The sequence below is a fragment of the Papio anubis genome, chromosome 13 (assembly GCF_008728515.1).
Source record: "Papio anubis isolate 15944 chromosome 13, Panubis1.0, whole genome shotgun sequence".
In the NCBI taxonomy this organism is placed as follows: domain Eukaryota; kingdom Metazoa; phylum Chordata; class Mammalia; order Primates; family Cercopithecidae; genus Papio; species Papio anubis.
In genome coordinates, this window is record NC_044988.1 from 5,509,594 (window position 1) to 5,531,303 (window position 21,710).

Below are 21,710 nucleotides of genomic sequence, written 5' to 3' on the forward strand. Positions count from 1 at the left end.
AAGTGTGACCAACTAACAACTCTGGCCTGGAGCTCAGCCCACTGGCACCTGATATTCTCGTGTCTTGTGTGAAAAGTCATTGCATGAGAGCAGCATCTGCCTGTTGCATTTACTTCCTCATAGTCTTAGACCTAGACCATAGGAATGCCTCGTTAACACTCCCTGGACTCTTTGCATTATTATAAGTTGTATTTGTTTCTAAGTGGATTGGTCTTATTCTTTTTGTTTTTGGTGTTTGTTTTTATGCAACAAAGAGTGTTAATTAAAGGGGAGGTGAATGAGAATCCTTAAAATAAGGCATGCCTCAGACACAATTGGCTAGACACCCTTTCTTTCCTACTTGATCTCTGAGTTTCTCAGGGAACCCTTCAAATCCTCCTAATGCCTCAAGACCTTCACTCCCTCTGTTGCTGTTTTTACTCAACTGTTTTAATGTTTAGAAGGCCAGTTCTATTTTATTCATAGCCTGTGTCAGAGTTTCTCAACTGCCGCACTGTGGACAGTTTGGGCCAGATCATCCTCTGTGGTGGGGCTGTGCTGTGCATTATAACTGAGGAGCATCCCTGGGGTCCACCCATTAGATTCCAGTAGCACCATGCTACCCTCCTAGTTGTGACAAGCAAACTGTTTCTCCAAACATTGACAAATGTTTCCCGCAGGGCAAAATTGCTGTTGTTTGAGAATCACTGGCCTATGCTGTGCCTCTTAACATCTGATTTGTGCTTTTTGACTTTTAGTTGAAGTACAGTGTAATACAATGGAAAGAAGTTGGGCATTGTTGATGCTGTCAAATTGCACAACTCCGTGTAAATGGCACTTCCTACAGTTGTGTAGTGGACAGCCTTGGACTTTGATCCACACATACTGGAATTTTTGCCTTTTCTCACTGACCAGTGGGAATTCGCATGTGACTCACATGGTGGTTTTTTTGTGTGCACCCCTAAACACCCTGACTGCCGTGTAGCACATCCTCAAACAGTCATGTGATTGCTTCATTTTGGTTCTTTTCTCCTTAGTAAGTAGAGGCCCTTGGATGGAAGGAGCTGCCCATTCTTTGTTGTATCCAGCCCTCTCCCCACCGCAGATGCCTGGTAACTCACTTGCTGCCCAATTGACTTGTCTTACTTTTAGCTTACAGGCTTTATACTGTGGTGCCTCGCCTGGTCAAGTTTGTGGATATTCTGACCAATTGGTATGTTAGAATGAACCGCAGAAGATTGAAGGTAAGTGCAGACTGCTGTTGGGAAAAGCAAAAAGTGTATGAAGTTTGAAAGTAGAAGAAATATGAGAATAGCCAGAAGGGAGAGGAACATTTTCAAATGCTCTCAGTTTTTGAAGCTTTGTTTTTCTTTTTCTTTTACATTGCATTTTAACTGTATTTGTCGTTTGAGGGATAGGGATCTATAAATTCTAAAAGTCATTTGCATTATTTTCACAACGCAATTATGTACATGTTATATTGGAGGGAGAATGTCAGGGCACAAACAGGACTACACCAAGCAGACCTCTTAAAATTCAAAATAAAGTCATGCAAATATTTTATAAAAATAGTGGCAGATACGACTTTAATGTTGAGAGGGGTACTTCCTTTTACCACAAGGGAGTCAGTTATTTGCTCTGTACAGAACTCCTGTAGCTGTTGGGGGTTTGGGATGAGCAGAGCATAGGTCCTGGTCTCAGGACTTAAGCCAGGTACGTAAATAACAATGATGCATAGTAGAGAGAGCGAGGTCTCTTTACTGTAGGCCCAGTGAAGGCTCCCACTACCCATTAGATATGTCTTTCTTTTTCTTTTTTTTTTTTTTTTTTTTTTTTGAGATGGAGTTTCACTCTTGTCACCCAGGCTGGAGTGCAGTGGCATGATCTCGGCTTACTGCAACCTCCGCCTCCCGGGTTCAAACGATTCTCCTGCCTCAACCTTGTGAGTAGCTGGCTCCTGCCACCACGCCTGGCTAATTTTTGTATTTTTAGCAGAGACAGGATTTCACCATGTTGGCCAGGCTGGTCTCAGACTTCTGACCTCAGGTGATCCACTGGCCTCAGCCTCTCAAAGTACTGGTATTACAGATGTGAACCACTGTGCCTGGCCAGTCATGTCTTAAAATGCATTAATAAAAGCCTATAACACAACTGTAATTTCATTTTTGCACAGATGTATCTCGAAGGACATATGCTAAGATGCTTACAGTAGTTGTCTCTGGATCACTTAGTTATGGTTGAAATTTTTTTATTATCTTTGTTGTTCCTACAATGAATTGGTATTTTTTTTTAATACACAGTGTATACTTTTTTAATATAAGAAATCTTATTTAAAGGTACTTTAAAGTTTTCAGTTAGCAACTATTTCTGTCTGTTGTGGGTAGATCCATTCTACCTTCAGCTTTCGGGTCCTACAGTTAAGCTTTGCTTTCCTATCAGCTCACCTCAGGTGGGGATAGTCAGTGGAACAGCAGGTGCACATCCTGGCCAGGCCTCCTGCACTGCCCTGCAGGGCCACACTGATGGCACCGACCCTAGATGGCCTGTGGTCGTGGCCCTTTCTCCTTTCTCTGTCTCTTGTCCTGTCTGTATGCTGCATGCTCTTTGAAGATTGCCTCTTTTTAATAAACTTATTTTTTTAATGATAAACACTTTAGCAGTTTAATGTTTATGTCTCCTTTTTATTCATTAGGGTGAAAATGGGATGGAGGATTGTGTCATGGCCCTAGAAACCTTGTTTAGTGTTCTGCTTTCTCTTTGCAGACTTATGGTAAGATGATTGCCTTCTTTCTAGTACCCTTTGGCCTATGGGCTGCCTTCGGCACCCACTTGCTGCAGTATCCTCTGTTTATATCTATCCTGTATTATTCTGCCAAAAATAGAAATGTAAGTTTTATAACACCTTATAGCTCTAGTTCCTTTTCAGAAATCTTGTTAGCTTTATACATGTTAAGTAAGGACTAAGAAATACTAGATTCTTTCTTACAATCTCTGGTAGTACAATATATGTCAGGGCCCTTGGCTCTAGAACGAGGATCTACAGTTCAAAGTAAGACATAGCTCATCTTAATGTGGATTGCCATAATTGTGAGTAATGGGGAGGTTCTTCAGCTAATACCTGTCTGAGTAAATGTATATATATATCACAAACAATACTTTAACTTAGCATTGAGAGGAAGACATGCAAGTAGTTGTTTGATATATGTTCCTATCAGGTCAGATATTAGTTAAATAATATAAAAGTGAAACGGCTCCAACTTTAGTTCTTTTTATCCTGTTTCTGCTACTCCATGTTACAAGACTCCTATTTATTCCTTAACCGAACGAAAATCTGCTTTGTACAAGGTCCTGTGCCTGGTGCTCTCCATGCCTGATCTCATCACCTTCATCCTGTGAAGCAGGGGATATTTTCCCCAGTTTACAGATGAGGTTTCTGAGGTTTGGGACAGTCAGTCCTCTGTGCATATTGACTTGGCTGATACATCATTAGGTGCTCCTCTTTCTGTTTTAGACATCCTTCAGAATTCTAGAGGTGCTTTGGGTTTTTCTAGCTATAGTCCTGCAGCTATGCTTCAGGGATATGAGGCCATTTCTCATTCACAGAGCATGTTTTGTAGCCTCATACCCCTTTTGGTGCATATTACGGTGTCATTCTCTAACATGTTTAGTTGTTTCTGAGTATAAATGAGATAAGTTGTTGATGACTGACATGATGTCCTGTGTGTTCATACAGGCTCCCTACACACCTTTTCTCACTGAATTGATGTACCAGAATCTAAAGGTGCTGATTGACCCTGTTTCTGTTCAGGACAAGGACACACTTAGCATCCACTACCTCATGCTGCCCCGTGTTCGGTAGGAATCAAATAGAAATAAGCCTCACCTGTGCCAAGGAGGGGAGACTTGCTCAGGCATGTTGGGGAGAGGAGGCATTTCCCTGCTTCAGCTCCATCTGTGCCTTGCCTCCCACCCCAGCTGACATGAACTCCTCAGGCTGCAGGATGGGGCCCACTTTGGTACATGGTAGCAGGGATGCTTGGTGTGGAACCCCTTTGTAGAGCTGCAGCAGGTGGGGTGTGGGCATGACCCATGGGGGCCCCTTGGGGAGGTGCCGGGTGCTGAGCGGCAGGTACTGCACCGCCCTTCCCCCGGTGCTTCACCAGGAGGGCCTAGCCACCCTTCTCTAGCCTGACCCTCTTCCTCTTTTATGCATGCCTAGTACCTTCAATTTTCTCCTTTTAAATCTAATCTCTTTCATATTCCTACCTCTACCACTCAGAGAAGAATTGATTGACAGGAAAACAGAGAGTGCAATGTCTCAGATGCAATCTGTGATTGAACTTGGAAGAGTGATCAGAGACCGAAAAACCATTCCCATAAAGGTTTGAAATTTTACTTCTATTTTACATGGCACAGACCTAAATAATTAAGTCTTTGGAATGCTTTCTTAATATAGAGAGCTTCCACCAATGGCCTTCTTCCTTTTCTGCAGTGAGAGTGTGAATGACTTAGTACTAGCCCAGCCTGACTAGTCTAGAGCTTGAGATTCAAATAAACATTTAATATTCCATTTTTCTTCAGTTTAGAGGACTGGCTGCTGAGTGAACTTTCCCCTCCCTTTTCCTCCTAGTATCCTTTGAAAGAAATCGTGGTTATCCATCAAGATCCAGAAGCTCTTAAAGATATCAAGTCTTTGGAGAAGTATATCATTGAGGTAAGGTAGATGATTTGTCTGTTTTTGGTACAGAAAGACTTAGAACATTATTTTGATGAAAAATCCTCAAAGTACATAATGACCGTATAATTTATTTTTATTAGTATATTCATAACAAATGTAATAATCCATGATATTTTACACTGTGCTTGGAATCAACATAAATTTGTTATAATTCTTTTAAAAATATTTCAAGATCAATGAATTTCTTTACCTATCATCTATCATCTTCATTCACTTCCCTGAAGTTCTCTTCTGTTCTGTTCTTCTCTGTTCTGTCCTTTCCTTTTCCTTCTCCTTTACTTTACTTTTCTTTCGACAGAGTCTCTCACTCTGTCACCCAGGCTGGAGTGCAGTGGTGCCTTACCACAACCTCCACCTCCTGGGTTCAAGCAATTCTCCTGTCTCAGCCTCCCAAGTAGCTGGGATTACAGGCACTCACCACCACGCCCAGCTAACTTTTGTATTTTTGGTAGAGAATGGGGTTTTATCATGTTGGCCAGGCTAGTCTCAAACTCCTGACCTCAAGTGATCTGCCCGCCTTGGCCTCCCAAAGTGCTGGGATTACAGGCATGAGCCACTGTGCCTGGCCTTCTGAAGTACTTTTTGATAACTACCAAAGAAACTTTGTTCCTCCAAATTATGCAAGTGACAAGTGACCTCGCATGTAAAAGTCGAAGCACTAGCATAGTGAGCCTCTCTCCACCCCATCTCTCCCTGGAGTCTCACTTCCTGGCTACTTCATGATTTATTTAATTACTCTCCTGTTGTTTGAAGTTTAGGTTTCTGATTACAAACAAAAGCTATGTGTGTATATATATGCATATATCAGTGTATGGATATTGGATAGATTCCAGAAGTGGAGTTTTGGGGTCAAAGTTTAGATTATAGTGTCAGTTGTTTTCCTAAACATCTTTATTCCATGATGTTTTAAAAACAAATATGTTTTACCTTATCTTCTTTGTGATGATACAAAACAAGTATTTTTTTAAAATTTCATTGTTTATTCTTTTCACAGCTAATATTTAAAATCATTATTGTAGAAAATGTTAATTTCTATATTTCGTTTTCAGTTGCTTGAAAATTCCAGAGAATATTAGAAACCAAAAGTTAGATTGTAAATTCTGAAATTAGTATCTGTGGATATGCATAAAATATACTTTTTTTTTTTTTTTTTTTTTTTTTTTGAGACAAGAGTCTCGCTCTGTCTCCCAGGCTGGAGTGCAGTGATGTGATCTTGGCTCACTACAGCCTCCATCTCCTGGGCTCGGGTAATCCTCCCACCTCAGCCTCCCAAATGGCTGAGATTAGGCATAATAGTACAGGCTTTTGTAGAAATGGAGTTTCGCCATGTTGCCCGGGCTGGTCTCTAACTCCTGAGCTCAAGTGATCCTCTTACCTCAGCCTCCCGAAGTGCTAGGATTACAGGTTTGCACCACCACATCCAGCTGAAAATTTTAAAAATTAATTACTTCATTTAAAATGAGATTAATTAATGTAGCCAAATATCATGGCAAAACTAACCATTCCGTATTATTTGCTTCAAGCTGTTGTTCTCATTTTCCCATCTGCTGCTGCACCATCACCATCCCTGCCGCCTCAGTAGTTCTCATTTTCCCATCTGCTGCTGCACCATCACCATCCCTGCCGCCTCAGTAATCCTCAGTAGCATGACTGAAGCATGAAGTGTTCTGTCTAACTGATCTTCCGCTTAGTTGAGAGTTAACCTTGTGGTTCTCTGAAATTGCTTGCACAGAGGTTACCTCTGAGGGCTGAAGTTTATATTTCTGGTTCTGGAGTCCTTTTTCTGTTAGGCTCAACTGTCTTGATAGATCTTCATAACAAGCATTTTCTTCTTACCATACAAGTCACTGCTTTTTAAACATATTTATAGAACTGTACAACCATACCACAGTTGTAGAACATTTTCGTCATCCCAGAAAGAAACCCAGTATTCATTAGCATTCACACACCATTTTCCCCTCAATATCTGACCATTTCCCGGCATCCACGGACCTATTTGCTGTCTCTGGATTTGCCTTCTCTGAACATTTCATATAAGTGGAATCATACAATTTGTAATATTTATGTCTGGCATATTTCACCTAGCATAATGTTTCACATTAATTTGTGTTGTAGTGTGCAACACAATGTATGAGTGCTTTGGTCCTTCATATTGCCAAATATTCTATTGCATGTGTATGCCGCATTTTGTTTATCCATTCACAGTTGATGGACACTTGAGGTGTTCTTACTTTCTGGCTCTTAGGAATAATGCTACTCTGGACATATGTTTTTGTGTAACATATGTTTCCATTTCTCAGTTTTGTTTCCTCTTGTGCACTAACTGTAGGAATTGAATGTTCGAAAAGTTACACTGTCTACAGATAAAAACAAGTATGGCATTCGACTAAGGGCAGAACCAGATCACATGGTCCTGGGGAAGCGTCTGAAGGGAGCCTTTAAGGCAGTGATGACATCCATCAAGCAGTTGAGCAATGAGGAACTGGAGCAATTCCAGAAGACTGGTAGGTGTCTACATAGGCAAGGGCACCATTCATGTCCTCAGGCTGAGGGATATTTTTTAGGCTACTGTTTGACTTTTAATATCACTCACATCCTTTCCTTTTCTCTTTTGTTTTCTCTTTTCTTTTCTTCTCTTTTCTTCTCTTTCTTCTCTTTTCTCTCTTCTCTCCTCTTGACAGAATCTCACTCTGTCATCTAGCCTGGAGTGCAGTGGCATGATCTCAGCTCACTGCAACCTCTGCCTCCCATGTTCAGGTGATTCTCCTGCCTCAGCCTCCCAAGTAGCTGGGATTACCAAGAGATGAGAGCATAAGAGGAGAAAGTATTTGCCTATGCCTTTCCTGATACTGTTGACAGCTTGTGCACTATCACGCCTGGCTAATTGTTGTATTTTTAGTCAAAACAGGGTTTTGCCATGTTGGCCAGGCTGGTCTCTAACTCCTGACCCCAGGTGATCCACCCACCTTGGCCCCCCAAAGTGCTGGGATTACAGGTGTGCGCCACTGCGCCCGGCCATCCTTTTCTTAAATAAAACTTTCCTGTTGATAAAAATGTTTATTATAAATAATTCTTACTGTTTAGAAAGAAAACAGCTGGGCACACTTAGCCAGGTGTGGTGGTATGCACCTGCTATCCCAGTTACTCTGGAGGCTGAAGTGGGAGGATCCCTGGAGCCTAGGATGATTTTGTCCTTACTCTCATGATGCTTGCTGACATTGAAGATTTGGGAAAATAATTATGGTTTTGGTAATTATTATAAAGGGAAAGTGTAGGGTAATATAAAAACAGTGTGTGGGGTACCTAGCCAAATGATGGGATTAGGAAAGGGAAATCAGCCCCATCTTGCCACCCCTATACAGAGCATTTCAGGGTGCCCAGAAATTGGCAGCTCTGCCATGATTAGAGTCATACATGGTCTGAGTATGGCTGTCTGACATCCTGTAACTATCCTGGGGCACAAGCTGTTTATTTTTAGGGCTTTCTCTGAAGTTGAAGATCATAAGCTGGGAGATGTCTTGAGAAGAGAGATTTGAGGATTCATAAATCAGATGAGTGGCTAAGGAAATTGGGGGAACTGTCCCTAGGATTCTCCAAATATTTAGATAGGATTAATAAAACATAAGACATTAGCAGCTAAAACTCAAGTTACTACTAGTTACTAATCAACTCAAAATATTAAAATAACAGTGTTACGAGCCTTCAAGTCACAAATCTAAATTGTTTCACCAGATAGCCAAAGCACCAAAAATTCCTGAGATACACCTTATTTGAAATTGAAAGCCTAGTTTCTGAGTGGACTGTTCTGCACTGATGGAAAACAGGATCATCTTCAGAACACAGTGACAAAGTAAACATAAAAATGACACCCTGGTTCTCAGAGCCCAAGAAGGTCATCATCAGTGACGGCAGTGGGTCTCCCTCTCGGCAGGGGTGTTGTCATCAGCAGCTGTGCACATTTCTGCCTCCCTGGACAGGCGTGATGCTCAGTACTGAGCACTGCCTCCCTGGACAGGCGTGATGCTCAGTACTGCGCACTGCCTCCCTGGACAGGCGTGATGCTCAGTACTGAGCACTGCCTCCCTGGACAGGCGTGATGCTCAGTACTGAGCACTGCCCGTCTCATTTTAGCCTCCCCACACCTTGCTCAGCAGGTACCAGAACACCATGTCATGCAACCAGCAAATAGTGGACCTAAGTTCACTTTCTCTGTAAAGACTGTGTTTTCTTCATTATGTCCTGCTGCTCTGTGTTTATGGTGAGCATTTGTTGCCTCTTGGTGCCTTCTCTTAGCTTTGTCATGTCTTTGGACCTGAGAATTTATATAAAACAGTAGATACTGGTGATGACTTAACTGTCTTCAAGGTAACATAGTGTAATCTAAAGAAAGTTTGTCCTATCTTGGCTACAACCATGACATGAGTCAGAGGGAAATGATCTCTTGAAGCCTCTGTGGCTTTGCTGTTGTGAAATTTTCATCAAGAAGGGGCATAATACATAGGTAGTGGGGCAGCTTGAAGAGGAGGGGAAGCTGATTAACAGTGTAGCTGCTTCTCCATAGGGACCATTGTTGTGGAAGGCCATGAATTGCATGATGAAGACATCCGCCTCATGTACACCTTTGATCAGGCCACAGGTGGGACTGCACAGTTTGAAGCACACTCAGATGCTCAGGTATTTTTCTGTTTCCTAGAACATTTCTTTACCAAGAGATGAGAGCCTAAGAGGAGAAAGTATTTGCCTATGCCTTTCCTGATTGTTTGACAGCTTGTGTCAGGGTAAAAATAAACCAGTTACATGGTTTAGATTGGCTTTGCTAAACTAATATATTATTATGCCCTTAACATATGCATTTGTTTAATGAATACATAAGCGTTTTGTGATTTCTACATGTAATTGTCCCAAGTGTGGGCTTACACAAAAATTAACCCTTTAAGACGAGTCAGTCAAGGACACCTGAAATTAAGCCAGTTCTTAGTATTCTACCTGATAAGTTATCTGGTAGAAATAAGTACACAGAGGGTGACTATCCAGAAATTGGTATAGAGGGAAAGTGGTCAGGGAACACTCCTTGAAGAGAATATACAGGCTGTTTTAGATTCCGGGGTCATTATTTTTTGCCATGTTGGAGAAGAGGCTATCGCTTTGCAGTCATGACCACACATCCCCAGTCAGCATAGTTGTTAAGATCTCACATGTGGGTTTGGGGATATTGCAGGGGTCCCTCTGTGCTTAGCATACCATGTGCAGGGGAAGGTAGAGCAGCACCTCCATAAGGGAAAGCCGAGCTCCTCAGTCCTTTACCCAGGCGCTTAAGTTAGATGTGTACAGAACTCTACATGGGAAGACAGTGGCAAGGAGTCAGAGGTATCATAGCTGGGAAAGAAGGCAGGGGAAGGCAAGAAGGGGGTTTCTAAACACTGACAGTGGGCAGTTCTTCCTCGTTACAGCAGATGTTAGGGGCCTGAAAAGTTTACAAAAGTGTCATCATGTGATGTTTCTTGACATGGTTTACATGTTGTAGTGGCCCTGCACTGACTGGAGTTTTGAGTTTATCATCCATTTCATTACCTCTGATGCCTTTGTGAAGTGAGTCATTTCCTTTTTTTTTTTTTGGAAACAGAGTCTCACTCTGTTTCCCAGGCTGGAGTGCAGTGGCGTGGTCTCGGATCACTACAACCTCCGCCTCCCAGGCTCACGCTATTCTTCCGCCTCAGCCCCCCGAGTAGCTGGGACTACAGGCATCCGCCACCACACCCGGCTAACTTTTTTTATTTTTAGTAGAGACAGGGTTTCACCATGTTAGCCAGGATGGCCTCGACTTCCTGACCTCGTGATTCACCAGCCTTGGCCTCCCAAAGTGCTGGGATTACAGGCGTGAGCCATTGCGCCTGGCCGAGTCATTTCTTCTCTGTTGGCTCAAAGGTAAATGAGATGAGGCCTAATGTACAAGTCTTTTGTAGAGTGTATTTTACTCTGCAATGTGCTATGTAACAGAAGTGGTACTGTCATTATTGCTACATCATAATCAGCAACCTTCAGCATAGATGAGATAGAAACTTTAACCTTAGCAAAAATATGGCAGTTTAAGTCATAAAAAGTTTCGTGGTCCATCGTATAATTTGTTTTGAGTCATTTTGACAAACCTGAAGATCACAGGGGTCATGGTATAAGAAAGTCACTTGGAGTTGACTGCTCTGAGGCATTTGATCCATTTTTTGTGGCCTGAAAAGCTGTGCTGCTCCAAGGGCTTCATGATTATTGATCTTACTTATTAGAAGAGTTGATACTATTTCTTAGATGGTCAAAAAGCAGAGTCATGTTAGGGGACTCTGATAAGAGGTGGTCCCAGGGCATCTCCTGTGAGCAGCGCCCTACAAAAAAAAAGAAGAAACAAAAACCTGCACACCTTTCTCCAGAAATGGAGGACTAGCTGATTATGAAGAAGTACCTGAATGATAAACTAGATTAATTTTATTGCTTTTGCTCATTTGTGTGAAAGAATAGTGCTGCATTATAGACTCTCAAGATTTAAATAACATTTTGCTGAATTGGAAAGAAGTGTTTCTCCTTATTTGATTGTCATGGTGTGCACTCTTCATCCCCACAGGCTTTGGTCCTCTTAGATGTCACTCCTGACCAGTCAATGGTAGATGAAGGAATGGCTCGGGAAGTCATCAATCGCATACAGAAACTTCGCAAAAAGGTTAGTCAGTCAGTTAAGAATAAGCTACCGTTTTAGCTTTTTGTTTGTTTTGGTTGTTGGGGGAAGATAGGAGAGGCAGGTAGTACAAGCCATAGTGATCAGTGCATGACAGTCGCTAATCTATAGTCGTTTGGAATGTATTCTGCAGGAAAGGCACTCCTCTTCCTCTCCCCATGTGTTCACTCCCAAATTGTAGCTTTCAGCCAGCCTGTGCATTTTCCCATCCTTTTTTTATTTATTTTTTTTTTTTTTATCTCCGTTGGGCTTCTACAAAACAGCCCTTGTGGCTGGGGCAGAAGGTAATCAGAGGTGATAGTATCTTTGCAGAAGGGCAGAGGTGTAGTCAGCATAGACAGGCTTCTAGCTTAGGGGAGGTTGTCGGATCTGGACAGAGTTGCATAGTTTTTCCTTATTAGAGAGCTGAGAAATATGCACAGAGCTCATCCTGGAGAGCAGAGGGACTGGAAAGCCCCTGCTAGTGAGAGAATCATGAATTTCTTGCCCTGCAGAGGGCAGTGACAGCTACCATACAGCTTTTTTCCCAGACAGTTCAGGGTCTGAGGAAGCTGTTCCAGCAGGTAAGTGGGTGCTTATGATCTCTGAATCAGTTCAGAGCTTTGTAAGTGGGTTCTAAATTATTTCTTGGTTTCAACATTCATGAGGTACTGATTGTGCTAGGAAAAGAAACATGCCCTGTCCCCAAAGAGTGGTGAAAAGGACACAAAGCTAATCGTATACTGCAGTGCAGTTAGTCTTACAGATCACCCAGCAGGCAGGGAAGGGTGACTGCCCTTCTGTGATGATTCAGCATGAGATCCGTAGCCCTTGTTCTACAGTACCTTTCTTCAGTTCTGATTAATAGAATGTACTTCCCTTTTAAGATTTTCTGTGTGTGCTTTCAGTGCAGTCTGGTTCCAACTGATGAAATCACAGTGTACTATAAAGCGAAGTCGGAAGGAAGATATCTGAATAATGTTATTGAAAGCCACACAGAGTTCATATTTGCCACCATAAAGGCTCCCTTGAAACCCTATCCAGTTTCTCCATCAGATAAAGTCCTTATTCAAGAAAAAACACAGGTGAGTCCTGAGCTCCATTGAACTGCTAAAGAGTTTCAGATTAGGTTTGACTTTACGTGCTCATGTGTTGATATTCTGTCCCACAGTAGAGATTGGCACAGCTCTCAGTCTTGAAGTATTGCTCTGGACAGTAGTGGGGAGAGTCAGAGAGTGGAAGCCCAGAAAAGATGGAGCAGGGAAGGAAGACAGAACTGTTTTCACAACAGTTCTCTTGAGGAACGTAGCCAGGAGGGTACATGAGCTTTGCCCGGAAATAAAATGGCTATGTGGGCCTGTTTTTTCTAAAACTAGGAAAGGCAGTGTGTGGATTCTGGTAATTATCATTAAAAGTAAACAGCAGTTGGCTTGAGAAACATTTAACTCTTCTGGTAGTGGGTTCTCCATAAAAGTACAGTACCAAAAAAGAAAAATCACAGTAGCATTTCTGTTGTTACATCTAGGAATTTTAGATATACTTATGAAAGTATGATATTAAAGGTAGGGAAGATACTGGCTTATAACTTAGAAGTAGATCATTTAGGCTGGGCACAGTGGCTCACACCTGTAATCCCAGTTCTTCGGGAGGCCAAGTTGGGCAGATCGCTTGAGGTCAAGAGTGCGAGACCAGCCTGGGTGAAAGATGGTGAAACCCCATCTCTACTAAAAATGCAAAAATTAGCTGGGCATGGTGGTGCATGCCTATATTCCCAGCTACTCGGGAGGCTGAGGCAGAAGAATCACTTGAACACAGGAGGTGGGGGTTGCAGTGAGCCGAGATCGCATCACTGCGCTCCAGCCTGGGTGACAGAGCAAGACCCTGACTCAAAAAAAAAAAAAAAAAAAAAAAAGTTGATCATTTAAAATGTATCTCAGTCACTTATTTAATCATTTTCTCCTGTCTCATTCTATGAGACAAGCAGGACAAGACAAGGAGGGGCTGACGGTGGCTGTTTATTTTTTCAGTGAGACAAGTTGCAGAGTAGTTTCATTTTCTATTTTGCATATTGTGTAATTATTTGACTTTTTTTAGTGAGCATATATTTTTAAGAGACCAGGATAAAAAGAGAAGAAAAATGGGATATAAATTGTAGCTTTTGATACTTTGAGTAATGAGATTGAATATGTTATGAGTTGTATACAGTTCTTGTTGTTACTGAGAAGTCACTGTGTCACGTGATGGTGTGGCACATTGCAGTCAGATGTCACAGTTACTCAGTCATATGTTCTCATGTGCTCAGTTGAAGGGATCTGAACTGGAAATTACACTCACCAGAGGATCTTCCCTTCCTGGTCCTGCTTGTGCATATGTCAATCTTAACATTTGTGCAAATGGCAGTGAACAAGGTAAGAGTAAATTTCATAATTTGTATGACTTTTTTTTTAGTTATATTTATGGATGTGAAAAAACAACCCAAAAAACTTATGGATGTTTTTAAGGGAATTGGAAGAATTATTTAATCATATTTAATAGGTAACTTTTTCTTCTTAACTGTCATCAAAATGAATTCACTAGGCGAGATGCAGTGGCTCATGCCTGTAATCCTACCACTTGTGGAAGCCAAGGTGAGAGGATTGCTTGAGGCCAAGAGTTCAACACTAACCTGGCCAACATAATAAGACCCTGCCTCAATTAAAAAAAAAAAACAGCCAGGCGCGGTGGCTCTCACCTGTAATCCCAGCACTTTGGAAGGCCGAGGCGAGTGGATTACTCAGGAGTTCAAGACCTGATCAACATGGTGAAACCCCGTCTCTACTAAAAATACAAAAATTAGCCAGACATGGTGGCAGGTACCTGTAATCCCAGCTACTCGAGAGGCTAAAGCATGAGAATTTCTTGAACCCGGGAGGTGGAGTTTGCAGTGAGCTGAGATCACACCATTGCACTCCAGCCTGGGTGACAAAACAAGACTGTCTCACCAAAGAAAAAAGAAAGAAAAAGAAAAATGAATCCACTAAAGTAAATGATTGGACTTACGCTTGTGGAAGCATGAAGCAGATATAGTTTTCCCTATTCCTCCTGCTAAATACATCTAAACAGCCTGGACAGTATAGATAAAAACAAGCAGAAGAAGACTCGCAGATGTAAGGAAGAAAGCAGACCAGCTGAGGACCTTGTAAGCAAGTGACCTAAAAGTAGTAAGTTCTGGGTTTTCTTTTCTGCCTCTTACACTCAAACTTGGAACTTAAGAAGCTGCCAACCTGGAAGTGTCAAGTACAGACCAAAAAAAGCCTCAACAGAAATTCTGCTCCCTTGACAAAGGATCAAGAGATGGGCAGCCTAGCAAGACAGAAAATTTTGAAACAGTAACTGCTCTGCTCTAGCCAGATACCATAGAAAAAACTATGGCCCTACCACCACCCACATCAGCAAAGGCCAAGTGGGGAGCCTGGACTTCACCCTTGCCAAGCTGAAGACCCCTCCCCTGTCACAGGGCTATCAGAGAAGACAAAGTAGAGAGCTAGGACTTTCATTCTAGTGGGGGGCAGTAACGAGCCCCTCTGCCTGGCGGCATCAGTGGAGGCCACATGGAAAGCCTAGATTTCCATCCCTTCTGGGCAGTAACAAGGCATCCCTCCCATTTACAAATGCGTGGCAGCAATGAGGCCACATACCACCAGCACCTCCTCTGCAGTGTCAGTTAAGGTATGCGTGAAACAGTTAAGGGCGTGGTGGCGGCGCCTGTAATCTCAGCTACTCAGGAGGCTGAGACAGGAGAATCGCTTGAACCCGGGAGGCGGAGGTTGCAGTGAGCCAAGATCGCGCTCCTGTACTCCAGACTGGGTGACAGAGTGAGACTGTGTCTCAGAAAAACAAACAGAACAAATAAAAGATTGGCAGGTTGTTAAAAATATACTCGCCAAGTATATGCTGTCTATGAGAAACTTCAAATATAATGATACAGGTGAGTTGAAAGTAAAAGGGTAGAAAAATACTATGCAAACATTAATCAAAAGAAGCAGGAATGGTCATGTTTGTATTAGATGAAACAGACTTCAGAGCAAAGAAAATTACCAGGGGCATTAAATAATGATAGAAGTGTCAGTACACAAGGAAAACAGTGATCCTAAATTTATATGCATCTAACAAAAGAGCTACAAAATATATGAAATAAAAAGATACAGACATTAAAGGAGAAATAGACAAATCTGTAACTATAGTTGGAGACTTCAGCGTACGTTTTTCAGTAATCACCTCACCCAAAAATAGCAGAATATAAATTATAAAATATAAATTATTTTCGAGCTCTCACAGAACTTTGCTAAGATACATTGTAACCTGGGCCATAAAACAAACCTCAACCAATTAATACAGTTGAAACCAGAGTGTGTTCTCTGACCACAGTAGAATCAAACTATTAATTAGTAATAGAATAATAAAAGGAAAATCTCCACACTAATTTAAACAACATACTTTTAAATTATCCATGATTAGGGAAAAAGTCTCAAGAGGAAAAGAAACATAGAACTGAGTGAAAAGGAAAATACGACATCAAAATATGTGGAATGTGGCTAAAGTGGTCCTGAGACGGAAATCTGTTGCACTAAAAACTGAAAGAAAGATGGTTTTAAATCATAACTTAAGGTCTAAACTCAAGACACTAGATAGGAAAAAAAGCAAAATAAATGCAAAGTAAGAAAAAGGAAAAACATAAAAATAAGAGAAGAAATCAGTGCAATTGAAAACAGAAACGATAGAGAAAATTAATGATACAAAAATCTGGTTCTTACCAAAAAATTCAGCAAAATTAATAAACCTCTAGTGAGACTAATAAAGAAAAAAGAAGACACAGTTGCATATCAGGAATAAAAAGAATTATCAATACAGATTACCAGAATCAAGAAGATAATGCAAATACTATGAATAATCTCCATGTGTAAGTTTGACAACTTGGATACTTGTCGCCCAGGCTGGAGTGCAGTGATGCAAACTCAGCTCACTGCAACCTCCACCTCCTGGGTTCAAGCGATTCTCATGCCTCAGCCTCCCGAGTAGCTGGGATTACAGGTATGCCACACCATGCCCGACAAATTTTTGTGCTTTTGGTAGAGGTGGGGTTTCACCCTGTTGGCCAGGCTGATCTCAAACTCCTGGCCCCAAGTGATCTGGCCCTCCTTGGCCTCCCAAAGTTCTGGGATTACAGGCATGAGCCACTGTTCCTGGCCTGAAGTGAACCTTGTTTTAAAAAGCACAAAATACTACAACTCACACAATATGAAATAGATAATTTTAATGGCCCTGTTAAGGAGACTGAATTCGTAATTTAAAATCTCTGAACTAATCTCCAGGCCCAGTTTCACTGGAGAATTCTTACCAGAATTAACACCAGTTCTATACAGACTCTTCCAGAAAATAGAAGAGGAAGGAACAGTTCACTCATTTTATGTGGTTATTAACCTGCTACCAAAACCAAATAGAGACAATATTAAGAGAAAAGATAGACCGGGTACGGTGGCTTATGCCTGTAATTCCAGCACTTGGGGAGGCTGAGGCGGGTGGATCACCTGAGGTCAGGAGTTGGAGACCAGCCTGGCCAACATGGTGAAACACCATCTCTACTGAAAAGACAAAAATTAGCTGAGCCTGGTGGCAGGCGCCTGTAATCTCAGCCTACTCAGGAGGCTGAGGCAGGAGAATGGCTGGAACCCGGGAGGCAGAGGTTGCAGTGAGCCGAGATCATGCCATTGCACTCCAGCCCAGGCCAACAACACTGAGACTCCATCTCAAAAAAGAAAAAAAAAAGATAGAAAACAGATATTCCTCATGAATATAAATTAATTCAGCTATATATACAAAGAATTATGCACCATCACCAAGTAGGATTTATTCCAGGGATGCAAGGCTGGCTCAGTATTTAAAAATCAATGTAGCCTGGGCGCGGTGACTCACGCCTGTAATGCCAGCACTTTGGGAGGCTGAGGCGGGCAGATCACAAGGTCAGGAGTTCAAGACCAGCCTGACCAACATGGTGAAACTAAAAAGACAAAAATTAGCCAGGCATGATGGCACATGCCTGTAATCCCAGCTACTCAGGAGGCTGAGGCAGGAGAATCGCTTAAACCCGGGAGGCAGAGGTTGCAGTGAGTCAAGATCGCACCACTGTACTCCAGCCTGAGTGACAGAGACTCTATCTCAAAAAAAAAAAAAATCAATGTAATTATCATATTATCAGACTAAAAGATTACATGACTGTAGCAGTTGATTCAGAAAAAGCATTTGATCAAATTCAACACCCATTCATGATGAAAATCCTCACAAAAATAGGAAGAGAAGAGAATTTTGTAGACTGGATAATGAGCATTTTGCAAAAATCCTACAGCTACCATTATACCTAATGGGGAAAGCGTGAATTCTTTCTACCTAAAACCAGTAACAAGGCAATCACAACTCATATTCGACATTGTACTGGAAGTTCTAGCCAGTGGACCATGGCAAGAAAAGGAAATAAAAGTCATGCAGATAAAGGAATAAAGCTTCCTCTATAGAAAATCATAAGGAGTGTACATACAAACACCTAAAAAAATAGACCAGGCTTGGTGGCTCGCTCCTGTAATCCCAACACTTTGGGATCCGAGGCAGGTGGATCACCTGAGGTCAGGAGTTCAAGACCAGCCTGGCCAACATGGTGAAACCCCGTCAAAAAAATACAAAACATTAGGCATGGTGGTGGTCATCTGTAGTCCCAGCTACTCAGGAGGCTAAGGCAGGAGAATCACTTGAACCTGGGAGGCGGAGGTTGCAGTGAGCCGAGATCGTGCCACTGCACTCTAGCCTGGGCAACAAGAACGAAACTCCATCTCAAAAAAAAAAAAAAAAAAAACATCATATTGCCTAGTTTTAAGATGTGACCTGGGATCACCATATTGGTCTTCCCACGCCAGCTGCTCCCATGATGGTTGTGTGTTTATTTAGACCTGTGATGATGTCTCAGACAGTACATGGTTCCCTGAACTGCTGTGCAACTTCAGTGATGTATGGCATTGAGCTGGTCCATCCCTGCCAACATCCTGGCTGTCTCAGGTTACCCTGTAGAAGGAGTCAGATGGATGGTCAGTGGTGTGCATCAGTAATGTAAACAAGAACAGTGTTCTCGTCACAGAGGGCCAGCAGCATGAGCAGTGATAAGAGAGGTAGGGCCTTTTCTCCCATCTACCAACTCCAGGACTGGCCATTCCTGAGTCAGTTGACCAGACATCTGGGAAGAAGAGCTCCCAACTCTAAGATTATTTTCCTAGGAATAGCTTTAAATGCAGCCACAGCTTGGTTTTCTGCCTTAATATGATTTGATATGTTTTGCAATTCACTGTCCTGCTGAAAGCATTCATATTGTGAGGAAAAAAACCCATACAAATCATCATTAAATCTGTTATTTTTAAATGTTTGGCCTTTTTCTGTACCCTTTGGATTCAAGCATTATTTGGGTTTCCAAAGTAATTGAATAAAAATCATATTGCTTATAAAAAAGAAAACTTTTGAGTCACAGGATATAAGATAAACATACAAAAATGAATTTTATTTCATACTAGCAATCTATACTAGCAATGAGCAAGTGGGCAATGAAATTAAAAGTGTGATATCATTTAGTCACTTAAAAAAAGATGCTAGGCCAGGCGTGGTGGTTCACACATGTATTCCCAGCACTTTGGGAGGCTTAGGCGGGAGGATTACTTTAGTCCAGGAGTTCGAGACCAGCCTGGGCAACAAAGTGAGACCCCCATCTCTACAAGAAATAAACTAGGCAGGTGTGGTGGTGTTCGCCTTTAGTCCCAGCTACTTAGGAGGCTGAGGTGGGAGGATCACTTGAGCCTAGGAGATAGAGGCTGCAGTGAGCCATGATCATGCCACTATATTCCAGCCTGGGCCACAGAGTGAGACCTTCTCTCCACAAAAAAAGATATTCAGATGTAAACCTAATAAAACATGTTAGGACTTGTATACTGAAAACCACAAAATAGTGATGAAAACAATCAGACAAAATCTAAGTAAGTGGAGAGACATGTTTATGGATTAGAAGATTCAGTATAGTAAAAACGTCTCTTCTATCCTGCTGTGGTTTGAGTGCTCCCTCCCAAACTCAGGTTAAAATGTCATTGCCATTGTGACGGCATCATGAGTTAGTTAATTACTTCACTAGAGTTCTAGAAATTGTTACCCAGTCCAATGGTGTGACCGTAACACCAGAAACCTGTACTTGTCAGAGTCCTTTCCGTTGTATCTCCTCAGAGATGAAACACTTTAGATTCACAGTTGCTTACAATAGCTTTCAGGAAAGTACCAGAGTAAAACAATTAGCTGTCGTTGGATGACAAGACTTTAAATAGCCATGGTTAAATATCCGATGAGAGTTCATTATAATAATGTTGCAATTGACAAGGAAGTTTAGTTATTTCTGTGGTATATAGCATTTTAAGGTAACTAGAATTGTACTGATAACATTAGACCAGGTCTATCAGATTTCTAGGAATCGCACACAATTTCTGGAACACATTATTTGTACAAATTAACTCAAAGAAGGTTAAACATCATTTCTTATTTGACAGTGCTTCCCATGCAGATCTAACATAGTCAAATAAGTCTGACTTGTTTACTATTTCTCTTCATAATGAAAGAGAATTCTCTTGAAATATTTCAGGGTGCCTCTGGAAGCTCCCAAAGTTAGCTCGAGGTCAGAAAGAATTAAGTTTAGAGTTTGATTTTGGGAAGCTAGTAAAAAATGTCAAAGGCTTAAAACACTTGATTAATAGGATTTCAGGTCACTGAAACTATAGTCACTCATTTAACCAGAGTGATAATTAAAAGTATTCAAAGGCAAATATAGAAAGTTACACAGTTATAAAAAGACCTGAGCAGTTTTAATAGAGGGGACTCTGTTTCTCTGTTTTCTTTTCTGTAAAGACAGTGTCTCACTACACTCCCCAGGCTGGTCTTGAACTCCGGGCCTCAAGCAATCCTCCTACCTCAGCCTCCCAAAGTGCTGGTATTATTAAGGCTTATTATTTTGATAACTTATAAATAAATTCATTCAGATCTTAGCCAGCTTGACCGCACGTAAAATTCCTTTTCCAAGATTCCTCTTCCATAAACCTACTACAACTTTCTTATATCCGTTCTGTTTTGGATTAAATTCTTCCTTTCTCTTACTGTGAAACAAGTCATTCTACTTTAGGGCAAAAATTAGTCTTTTTCTCTTAACGAACACACATCCAATGAATATTCATCATTTAAATTAGCAAAACCCTAAGGGTGTAAATTACCCATGGGGAGCTGTTTTTGAGTAGACATAACCCAAACAGAGCTAGCTACCATCAAGTTATTTCTCTGTTAGCTACTTTTACAGCATGTGTATGTTTGGCGGTCTTCACAGAAACAGGAATCCTAAAAAGTTTAATAGATGGGGTTTTTTTGGTTTACCGCTGTGCTCAGTAAACGTAAAGTAATGGATACTGGCACCCACTTGCACATTTGTTCATAGATTGAACTCAGTTCTATAATTATAAATATCTAGTGGAGGTAACATAAACTTATTTGATAGTAAATCCTGGTGGGATTTAAAAGTTGTATATCTGCATTATGTATTCTTACCCAAGTCACATGAACTTGAAAAGCATTTGTGTTGGTTTCTGTGTTGCTGAGAGAATACTTAATTTATGTGAAATGCTTATTTTTCTTTAAATCTATTAAATAGAAATCTTTTATGAATTAATTTTTGACCATACCATCTGGAGGTAGAAAAATAACTCATGGCTGGGTGCGGTAGCTCAAGCCTTAATCCCAGCATTTTTGGAGGCTGATGCAGGCGGATCACCTGAGGTCAGAAGTTCAAGACCAGCCTGACCAACATGGAGAAACTCCGTGTCTACTAAAAAAAAAAAAAAAATACGAAATTAGCTGGGCACGGTGGCACATGTCTGTAATGCCAACTACTCGAGAGCCTGAAGCAGGAGAATCGCTTGAACCCGGGAAGTGGAGGTTGCGGTGAGCTGAGATCGTGCCATTGCACTCCAGCCTGGGCAACGAGCAAAACTCCATCTCAAAAAAAAAAAGAAAGAAAAAGAACACATATATGTAACATACCTACATGCACAGGCATATATAAACATACAGACAAGCAGATTTCTTAGCTTTCTTTTGAAAACTGTAGCCATGTACCAGGTACTGTAATATAAAACACACTAGTTTTATGAAACAATAGCTGAATCTAAAGTATGTTCCCAGCAGATGGAATAAATT

General features: G+C 41.4%; 1 protein-coding gene across 1 annotated transcript in view; it reads left to right on the plus strand.

The window, feature by feature from the left end:
• The window catches only part of IARS1 (isoleucyl-tRNA synthetase 1), a 75,323-nt gene that overhangs the window by 40,426 nt on the left and 13,187 nt on the right, over window positions 1–21,710 (plus strand). Inside the window, exons 21-30 of the mRNA XM_003911972.3 lie at window positions 1,132–1,223; window positions 2,672–2,749; window positions 3,713–3,834; window positions 4,259–4,361; window positions 4,610–4,693; window positions 7,047–7,221; window positions 9,279–9,391; window positions 11,328–11,423; window positions 12,326–12,502; window positions 13,720–13,825. Of these exons, the coding sequence (XP_003912021.1) occupies window positions 1,132–1,223; window positions 2,672–2,749; window positions 3,713–3,834; window positions 4,259–4,361; window positions 4,610–4,693; window positions 7,047–7,221; window positions 9,279–9,391; window positions 11,328–11,423; window positions 12,326–12,502; window positions 13,720–13,825 (1,146 nt within the window). The remainder of the gene's footprint in view (window positions 1–1,131; window positions 1,224–2,671; window positions 2,750–3,712; window positions 3,835–4,258; window positions 4,362–4,609; window positions 4,694–7,046; window positions 7,222–9,278; window positions 9,392–11,327; window positions 11,424–12,325; window positions 12,503–13,719; window positions 13,826–21,710) is intronic.